The sequence below is a fragment of the Suricata suricatta genome, chromosome 17 (genome assembly GCF_006229205.1).
Source record: "Suricata suricatta isolate VVHF042 chromosome 17, meerkat_22Aug2017_6uvM2_HiC, whole genome shotgun sequence".
In the NCBI taxonomy this organism is placed as follows: domain Eukaryota; kingdom Metazoa; phylum Chordata; class Mammalia; order Carnivora; family Herpestidae; genus Suricata; species Suricata suricatta.
In genome coordinates, this window is record NC_043716.1 from 54,212,067 (window position 1) to 54,222,096 (window position 10,030).

Genomic DNA, 10,030 nt, shown 5'->3' on the forward strand with positions numbered 1-10,030 from the left:
GGGGCAGCAGGAGCCGGGACCTCTGGGAACGTGGAAGCGGGATGGAGGCTAGGACGGATCCCCCCACCCCAACCTCGGGCGGCCAAGTCTAGGTCAAGTGTAGCTGGGGCCACGCGCAGCTGGCTGGGCTCTGATGAACCCATCCCAGGGGCCCCCAGACCTCGTTGGGGCTCGTCTCCCCAGACCCCGCAGAGCCCGCCTGCTGCTGGGGTTGGGGAGGAGATGCTAAGCGATGGGTGCCCAGTGGGGTCGGAGAGCCACTTTGCCCAGGAGGGCTGGGTGGCAGAGGCTGCCAGGGAGCGGCAGGGCGGGGCAGTGGTCGCACTCTGGATGGGGCCACAGGCTCGGTGTGGACGAGGGTCCTTTCTGCCTGGGCAGGAACTGGGAAGGAAGAAGCACAGGGGGGCTGTGGGAGGGTCAGGTTTTGGCCCCTTCCCTCCAGGCCTTTGGCCGGAGTCCCCGCCCCTCCCAGCAGGTCTCCCTCCCAGCCCCAGACGGGGAGGCCAGGGCTCAGGTGTCGCTGGCCTTCCCACACCTCCAGCTCCTGGATGGGCTGGGCCTTGGGTATGGAGCCGAGCAGAGACTGCCTTCCCGACGGCAGGGCTCATGATGGTCCTCCGGTGTCTGGAGGAGAGTTGCTGTCCCAAGGGTAGGGCCTTGGGCAGTAGACAGAGAGTGGCTGGACACAAGGTTCGAATGGGAAGAAGGATGGGAAGTGGGCGTCTCTGGAAAGGGCCTTGCTCCTCCAGTGAAATCCTTGAGTACCTGTCTGACGCTGACCGTTGCGAGGGTCCTCTCTGCGTCTCTGCCACCCCATGTCATCCAGCCCTCCAGGGCATGGGAAGGCCCGCTAACTGACCAGAGCGTGGTCATTTTCTGGTGCAATTGGAGGCGGCTGCTGGCTCCAGCACCACGGACAGCGCCCGCTCCCCGCCGCTTCCCTCTGGGGTCCTGGCTCTTTCAGGCTCTCATCTGAAGCCAGGATCCAGAGGTGGCATTGCATAGATTCACTTTCCCCTCACGTTCTGTATATTCACCTAGGGTCTCCCTAGGCTGCCCAGGGAGTCACTGCCAGCAGTCCAGGCCTCGTGTCCCCTTCAGATGGCTGGGGGCTGGCCTCTAACCACATCACCTGGACTTGCTAATTTTTAAGGGCAGGCTGGGAGTCCTGTTCACTTTAGTTTTCCCGGAGCCTCCTTCTCTAGTTGCTCCTGGAATATTGTTTGAATGGATACATGGACGGACAAAATCATTGTAACTTGAATCCACCATAAATGGTCCTAGGATTGGGGTCTGGCAGAGAGAGAGAGAGAGAGGAGAGAGAGAGAGAGAGGGAGAGGGAGAGGGAGAGGGAGAGAGAGAGAGAGAGATGCAGATTGGGGCTTCAGATTCTGGACTAAAAGCTTAGATCCCGCTCTCAGAGCAGGTTTTTTGGGCCCTGCAGCCCAGGTCTCTAGCTCCAAATGCAGTCCCATAGTGGGGGAGGGGGTTCAGGGGAGCCAGGAACAGTAAACTTGAGAAATCCGTCCTTGTCCTCAGGCTGAGGAGATACTGGCTGATTCTCTGAGCATCTTCCTGGGTGAACATCCCCCCCCCTCCCCCAACACACACACTGTTTCTCTGGCTGGCGTTCTGAGGCCAGCCTGGCCTCCTCAGGATCCCAGGGACCCTTCCTCAAGCTTGGTGGAATTCAGTGAGGGTCCCTCAGAGGGCCTCCTGCCGACTCACTTGTCCTCCCTGTCACCTCCTGGGGGAAACCCCCCGTGCTTTCTCTGCTCTGGGGTTGTGCCCCCTCTCCAATTTAATCTCTAACAGCTTCATTTAAATATGGGGCGGGAATTTTGTTGTGCTTTTATTTTCTTCTGCAATCGTGTGTTTTCTTTAATGGGCCAAGTTTTAATTAAATACTGCTCTGCCAGCTTCAAATAATGAAGATTAAAATGCATAAAGCAAGCCTTGCATGGAGATACAAACAAATGTGGCATTGAGGGTGGCGGGTGGAGGTCTCCAGCATGACTTGTGGGGCTCCCTGTGGTGAGCCTGGCTCCAAGGGAGATGGGGTTCCTTCCCCTGACCAGAGGGGGGCTCCCCTTTCATTTCTGCAAGTCCTCTGATACCTGCAAGGTCCCCGAAAAGCTGCCACTTCTGGCCTCCCCGAGACAGTGCTGGTTAGCTCAGTTCTCCTATTGGAGGCCCAGCACCTAGTACGGAAACAGCAGGAACCTGGGGCCGCCTGCTGTCCCCCTGGGGCAACCCTGATGCCTGGCACCTGGGAAATAATCAACGGTGTGTTGAAGGAATGAGCAAGAGTCCTGTTTGGGCCAGCTTTCCTGAGCTGTGCAGTAAAGTGCTCCCCAGACCCCCCTCCCATGCAGAGGGGTCCGCTCACCCCGACCAGTCAGTCCAGTAGCTGCCGACGACGGGGTACCTGCCTGGTGAAGATGTGGGTCAGGGATCGTCTGGGCCTGGAAGGTGGCTACGTGGCCCTGGCCTCCGGGAGGGATGGAGGAGGCAGACGCCTCCCTCCTCGAACATGATAAGGAGGTGCTGGAGCCAGCTCATGACTGATCGCCTTGGCAGGACCTGTGTGCACAGCGCTGAGCTGAGCCCGGGTGATTGACAGGATCCAGGTGGGTTTTGTCTGGACCAATCCCTTGCCCTCTGGCTGGCACTGGGTCCTGCTGTTTCCATCTGTGCCGGCGGTTCTCAAACTTTAGCGTGTATCAGGCTTGCCTGGGGAACTTGTTAAAACATGTTGCTTTGCGCCACGCCCAGAGTGACTCAGTAAGCCTAGGATTGGCGTGCAAGACTTTGCATTTCTAACAATTCCAGGGTGACGCTGCTGCTGCTGGTCTGGGGACCGCACACTGAGGACCTCTGCTTAATGAGCCGGGCTCTGTCTGGAGTCTAGAACTTGCCTGATCTATGCCCGTATCACTGTCCCTTGGGGTTTTGTGTGAGGCTCATGGCCAGCTCCTTGTAACCAGGCTCTCTTTATTCTGCAGTGACAAGAGACCTGGCCAGGAGCTCAGCTCCCTTTCATGCGCACGCCCTCACCCATTCATTTGTACAGAGCCCTTGCTGGGTAGGGATGCATTCCGACACCTGTTTCTGACCCGCCCCGTTGTTCCCTGCAGGCTCTTTGTCCTGGGCATCGGCTTCTTCTCACTGTGCTTCCTGATGACGTCTTTGGGAGGCCAGCTCTCTGCGCGGCGCCCGGGGGACTCCCCCTTCACCATCCGCACAGAAGGTATCTTGGTGGGGAAAGGAGTCAGAAATGGGTGCAGGGGTTTGTGGGCTGGGGAGAAGGAGGCCTTGGAACCTTGCAAACTCAAGGGACGTTCTGGGTCTCTGTCCCAGGGATCCTGGCCACCTCGTCTATGGATGTGTGCGTGGGAAGGGCCCGTGGCTTGGGCCTCATGAACTTGCGCGCTGCTTTGGCTTTGGTTCCGGCTGTGATCATCGGGCTTCTTCTGGAGCAGACCCTCAGGCCAGGGAAGGGCCTTTGAGTCGGGGTCTCCTAGGCGTCAGAAGAGGCTGCTTGAGTTGTTTCCTTAGTGTGTGTGTTGGGGGGAGTGTCTTCCTTGGAGACGCACATTCTCTGTGCTTTTGACTTCGGCTGTGGCCACTGCTGAGGGGGTAGGAGGTGGGGGCCCGAGTCAGAGGGAAGACCGGCCGTGGCTCGTGTATTTTCTCTCCGAACTCTTGGGACACAGTCCAGACCTTCGTGGCTCCTTGCCACGTGATCCACGTGAGGGAGTCGAACAAGATCCAGAGCATGGGCTTTGGGGACAGGTGGACCTGGTTTGTACCCTGGTTTATTGTCCCCAGCTGCATGCCATCAGCCGGGTCACTTAGCTCACCTGCGGAGAAGGACAGTAATGAGCATCTTTAGGAGCTGGACTGAATGAGCTCACGGCATTGGGGGCCCAGGGAGACACCCCAAAGATGGCCGTCTTTCCTTCTCTTCCTACTCGAGGTCTCAGAGTGGTGAACAGCGCAGTCTTGCGTCGTGTGTCATAGAGGCTCTTTCGGTGACCATGGCAGGAGGAACCCCAGTTAGTAGGGCAGCTGAGACAGATGAGGTTTCTGGAATGATTCATCAGGCTGGCTTGGTGGGCCCCTCTGCAGAGATCTCCGTTTGAAATCCGCTTTCTCACACTCAATCCCCCTGCCCCCAACGAGGGCTCAGCTCTGTGGCTCCCCTGTTCCCAATGGCAAATGTAGCCTAAGTAGAGTGGGCTGTCATCCAGGGTGGATGCTCTCAGGGGCCCTGGTTAGGCCATCTGGTGTCTCGTCATTGGATTTCTTCCTTTGGTTTCACATGCACTTCTTTACTCTTGCAAAAGCTCCTGGCAGGAATTTCACATTTATTAGTCATTCAAGCGTGGATGTAAATGAATGTGTCCCAGCTCTGACTTGCAGAGACTTACTTCAGTCTTCCCAAACTCCTGTTTTCTCCTCCGATAAATGGGGATGATACCCGTGCTCCCAGGATGGCCACGAGCGGTATCGAGGTGCCTGCCACACGTGAGGGGCTCCGGAAGCATCTGCACACGGTGCACGCTCCGTCCGTGTTTATGGGATGTGTTTAGTCTGAGACGGCGACAGTGCAGAAAAGGTGGTGTAGGGCGAAGGGCCGGGGAGGTGCTGGGGTTTCACACAGGAGATCCATGTGAACAGAGGCCGGAAGAGGGGGGGCTGTGAAGGTGCATCTGAGGGGAAGCATGGGGAGGGCTGTGAGGTCCTGGGTGGGGGTGGGTGAGGAGAGAGGTGGAGTGTGCGGAGGTGGGAGACACGGATCAATGCGCACGCTACTCCGGGAGAGGGGGCGTGTCTGTCCGGGAGAGGGGGCGTGTCTGTCGGGGGTGGGGTGGGGGCGTGGGGGCGTCTTTGATGAAGGGCTTGAGGAGGCCGGACCTCCAGAAAGGTCAGGGATCCAAGAAGGTGGGAATCGGGGGTTGGGGAAGGAGGGGCGTCTGCTTGGGTTTTGGTCCTTCTGCTCATCTCTCTGGCCAGGGTTGGGTCCAGTGGCCCAGAGCACAGGGGCGTGCGGGAGTCCTGCCCTGCTGTGCACTCTGCAGGTTAAAAAAAAATTTTTTTTAAACATTTATTTATTATTGAGAAACAGAGAGAGACAGAACGTGAGCAGGGGAAGGGCAGAGAGAAGGGGAGACACAGAATCCGAAGCAGGCTCCAGGCTCTGAGCTGTCAGCACAGAGCCTGTCGCAAGGCTCGAACCCACAAACCATGAGATCATGACCTGAGCTGAAGCCAGATGCTCAACCGCCTGAGCCCCCCAGGCGCCCCATCGCATACACTTTCGGGTGGAGTGCAGTATCCCCAAACTGAACGCATCCATGCACCCAGCAGCCTAGATCAAGGAACAGAAGGTGGTCAGCCCCCGAGGTGCCCTCACAGCCCCTCCGGCTGGCGACTGCCCCAGGGAGGTCAGGACGCTGACTTCTCCTGCACAGACGGCTTATGCCTCTTCTTCAGACTGCCGGAGGGTGGAATCGCATCGTGCGGATTCTGTGTGTGCCTTTTCCTTTCGTGACTCCGTTTGTGAGAGCGCCCATCTCCGGGTGTGTGATTCTAGGCTTGCCAGGTCTCCCCGAGGGGTTGTGACCTCAGTTCTCCAAGCCCCTGCAGCTGAGGCAAAGCCATGTCACATTTCCCAGGTCCCCGGACTGGAAACTAAGCTCCTAGAACTTGAACTCCAGGTGGGTGCAGGGCAGGGGGAGAGGGGGGAGGAGACGGGGGAGGTGGGAGGAGCCCTGGAGAACTGATCCTGACTCAGTTCATATCCCAATTTTCCTTGCCCCCCTCCCCCTGCCCCTGATTTCTTTCCCGCTGTTGGACCAAGTTGATTTGTTTGGAGAGCCCCAAAGCGGAGACTTGGAAGAGCCCCAGGGTTACCTTGTGGGTTTAAAAATTCTGATCCTGCAGAACACGCCTCCTCAAACGACACTCCCCCTTCCCCCCACCTCTCCATTGTGCCCGGAGCAGCCCTGCGGGGACAGCTAGGAGGTGGCAGTGTGTCTGCCTAGGAGCCACCTGAACAAAGTTCTGGGGCTGGAGGGGGGCAGGCCTGGGGAGGGACCCCGGAGGTCAGGGGTGGGGTGGGGTGGTTGCATCACATCTATTCCTGGTGTTTGTGCACCCCAGGGGCAGAATCGGGAGGAGGAAACCCGGGAAGGTGCTCCCATTTAGGAAAAAAAAATCATTGCATCGGTCCACAGAACCATCTGAGCCCAGTTGCGGAAATGGTCTGCGCGCTCCCGGCCTGTCAAGCCTGTGAGGGAAGTGGGTCACCCCGGGACGAGGCTGGGCAGGGGTGGGCGGAAGAAGGGTGTTCTCCTGAAGGAGGGGCCGACTGCAGCCTCCGTGGACGGTGGTCTCCCCCGGGGAGGCTCCAGGTCCCCCTCGAGGCCAGATTCTATTTTGTGATCAAGTTTTCTCTTTGGGGGGTAAAAATCTCCTTCTGTATTCTATGCACTTGTCTGAAGATTCAGGGAGGAAGCTGGCGGGGAGCGTGACTGGGAGAAGTCTAACCTAATTCCTTCTTGCTGCAAGGGGCTTGGGCCTTGGGGGAGGGTTTTTGGCATGTGATCACCAGACCTTAGTCCCTCATCCCTGCAACGGGGGGGGGGGGGAGGGTGAGGGGGAGGGTGGGGGTAGTGGGGGGCGGAAGGATGTGAAGTTGCCTCCGAAGCCCCCTTCCTGCTGTTGCTAGAGATTCTCTGAGCCTGTGTGTTCCTGGCTCTGTGTTCTCTCGAAGAGGCAGGTGTCGGAGGCCGTCTCTGGCAGAACCTGTAGGCAGGGGGCCTTGGTTCAGCGGCATGTGGCCTGGCCCCGCCACACCTTGCTGCGCCCCCCCGCCCCCAGCCAGGATGTTGACCTCGAGAGAACTAATTCCTGGTTCTCTGGCCCCGACCTCGGGGCTGGGGGCTTTCTCTCAGAAGCTCGTATTAGGTGGGTGCCAGGGCCGTCTCTTCTCTCTGACGATAGAAGAGGGGGCTCCTTCCATTTCCAGGCCCAGAGAGGAAGGGTTGGGATGGGGACAAGAAAGGACAAGTGTGGGGGGCGGGGACAAGGGAGGGTGGGGGAGACAGACAGACACAGTGTGTCGGGGAGGGGAGCGGAGGGGGCCTGGCTGGGAAATCGAGCACCTCTGTCTGTACCTCCTGGCACCCTAGCTTTCCTTGTTTATATGGAAATATGGAGCAGACGCCTGTGAGTTCTGAGCTGTGTCGCTGGAGCCTCACATTAAATACATTTCAATTTAGCCGGCACCGAGAGCGGTGAGGTGACCCGGGGCAAGCCACGGCAGGAGCTCGCTCCGCCGACAGCCTGGGGGTGGGTGGTGGCAGCCAGCGAGCTAGCTCGGTGCCCCAGGAGGTGCCCCAGGAGCTCCTCGGGGGGTCGGGAGGGGGGGGGCGGCTGCCGAGGCCTCAGGAACTGCCAGTCTGTGTCATTTGCAGATAGCAGGGGCCACCCCGAGCCCCCCAGGGGCTGGGGACCGTCTTGCAGTCTCCGTCTAGTCCGATGGAGGTAGCCTGATAGACCCCTCAGAAAGGGGCAGTCTGTCTCCTTAGCCACGTCCCCAAGCCCTCGGGTCTCCTGGGTCACCCTTTCTGTTTGCATTTTTAAAGAATTGGCTTAATCCTTCCTATGAAGGGCAATCCAGAGCCCCGTACATCTCTGAGGACTCCGGAGGGCTTATGTGTCCCTGGCCGCCTCTTGCTCTGATCTCTTGCGTCTCCCCTCCTCCGTCCTCTGTGTCTCCGGCATTGACCTAGAGGGAAAGGCACTCTTTCTCCGAAGCCCCTGCACAGCGGTAGGAGTAACGAAGGGCACGGGGTGGGGGGTGTGTGGGGTGTGACCACCGCTCAGCAGAGCAAGCTGGTGGCCGGGGAATCCCTGCAGCTGGCGTTTCCCCCACCCCTGCATGGCCCCTCCGACCGTCCCGCCCCTCCCCCCACCGCCCTGTGCCTCGTTCTCCCTCCCCCTCTCCCAGGCGTCCCCGGCAATCTCCAGTCTTCCTACTTGAATATGAAGGGTCATTTAGCTTTCTCTCTGTCCCACTGCTCTGGGCATCTAGCCTCTGCTCTGGGCCACCCTGAGCTCTCTCTCCATAAGGGGATTCTGCCAACTTCTATCACCTCATCCCGAGAGGGGAAGAGCCAAAACAGGACCCAGCCCATAGCACCTCAGGGTGCAGTAACTGAGGTCCAGAAAGGGAAGGCGGCATGCCTCTCCGTCCCGCACCCATGCGGCTGGTGGCCGAGCAGGTGGGGTCCTGGCCTCTCGACTCCCACTGTGGCTTGCCCCAGGCCGCTGTGCTTGGCTTTTGGGGTTCGCTGCGTCTCTGGCTGTCAGTTACTGGTCCCAGCAGCGGTTTTGTGGCCTGTGCAGTGGGGGTAGGGGTGAGTTTGTGGGGAGGCTGCGTCAGGGAGCTTCCAGGGAGGGGCTCGGGCAGTGAGGAGGAGGGGAGGAAGCCTGGGATGAGCTCAGAGAGAGGGGCGGCCGTGGGACAGGGCAGGGTGCCGGCTCCGAGGCCTGCCAGGGACCACAGCACTGCTCCAGAAGCAGTGACGTGGGTTCAGCATCGCTGGGGCGCCGCATCTGCAGGAGTCAGCTGCTGCCCAGACTCCTTGGTCCAGTGGGGCCTGAGTGCTCTGACCAGGTCATAGCTTGGGGGGACTCTGACTTAGGGTGTCCCTAGCCATGGTCTCATTCTCCTTTTTTCATCCCACCCTTTGGGAAAGAGGCCACCCCAGCCTGAGTGGTGAGCACTGGCTCATCAGAGTGGCCCAGGGAGGCCGTGCAGGTGGTGCACTGCACAACTCCAGGAGTGGTACCAAGCCGAGGGCAGATCAGATCATCTGATGGTCATTATTTTTCTAGCTGACATGATGGGAACTCCCTCCTGTTTTACTCCGTGCTCCGGACATCACTTAGAAGGTGTCACATTTGGATGATGGGCTTGGGTAGGGGTCTCAGGGATGAGAGTGATTTGAAAGACCAACCATTGGCCCCGATTCTGTGGAGTTGAAAGAGAGAGGAAGCTATTTATATCTTCTTGGATTGATTGACTGGTTGACTCCTGAGTGAGGGGGGCGGGGCAGAGCAGTGGGAAAAACTGGCTTTGCTTAGCACAACGGTGAAATTTCCGTATCCCAACGGGTTTGTTAAAAACCCACCCAGTCTTTCCAAGGAGGCAAAATGTGGGAAGACCTCTCGCGATTTCAGCTACTGGTGCGGAGATGGGGTAGAGAGAGCGTGTCTTTACTTCCTTCCTCCACACGTGCGTTTTCTCCAGCACTGTCCCCGCCCCTGTTGTTCTGGGGTGGCTCTGTGTGTGTGTGTGCGCGTGCGGGTGTATGCGTGTGTGTGTGTGTGTGTGTGTGTGTGTGTGTGTGTGTGTGTTCATTGGAGCCAGGGGTCCTGGCTTCTTTAAGGAAACTGCATCTCCCCCTGCTCTGGACTTGATGCCAGCTGTCACTTTCATAACACGTGACTGAGCCCTCCCGCCTCCTGGTGGCCTCCCTTCTGACCTCAGGTGGGCTCAGCTGGCAGGGGACCCCAGCCAGGAGGTGACTTGGTCAGTGAGAGGAAGTAGCAGCCACTGGGCCAGGCCAGGCTCAGAGCCAGGGGATGCAGGGGACAATCCTGGCAGAATTGTCACAAGCAGCCTTGGTGACACAAAGCCTTCCTTGGCCCCCCCCCCCCCCCGCCCCCTTTCAGCTCAGTCCTAAGCTTGGAACATGGGAGACCAGCCCCCTCCCTCCTCCCCTCTCCTCCCCACCTCTGCCCCCCAGCCTCCCAGTGGCCTGCGTGCTCTCTGCTGCCCCCTCTTGACACTGTGACATCAGTTGGGGACGCAGAGGCCGATAGAGTGGCCACGACTCCCCCTTGGCCACAGGGCCACGTCGGAGATTGGTGGGAGAGGCAGGCGAGGGTCCCTCTGAGCTCACTGGGCCCCTGCCCTTTCCTTCCTGAGGAGCGAATGCAGCTAGCGCCCCAC

The 10,030-nt window shown here is 59.1% G+C and overlaps 1 protein-coding gene across 1 annotated transcript in view; it reads left to right on the forward strand.

The window, feature by feature from the left end:
- The window catches only part of MGAT5B (alpha-1,6-mannosylglycoprotein 6-beta-N-acetylglucosaminyltransferase B), a 68,378-nt gene that overhangs the window by 1,775 nt on the left and 56,573 nt on the right, over positions 1-10,030 (forward strand). The window contains exon 2 of the mRNA XM_029927091.1: positions 3,006-3,250. Coding sequence (XP_029782951.1) covers positions 3,006-3,250 — 245 coding nt within the window. The remainder of the gene's footprint in view (positions 1-3,005; positions 3,251-10,030) is intronic.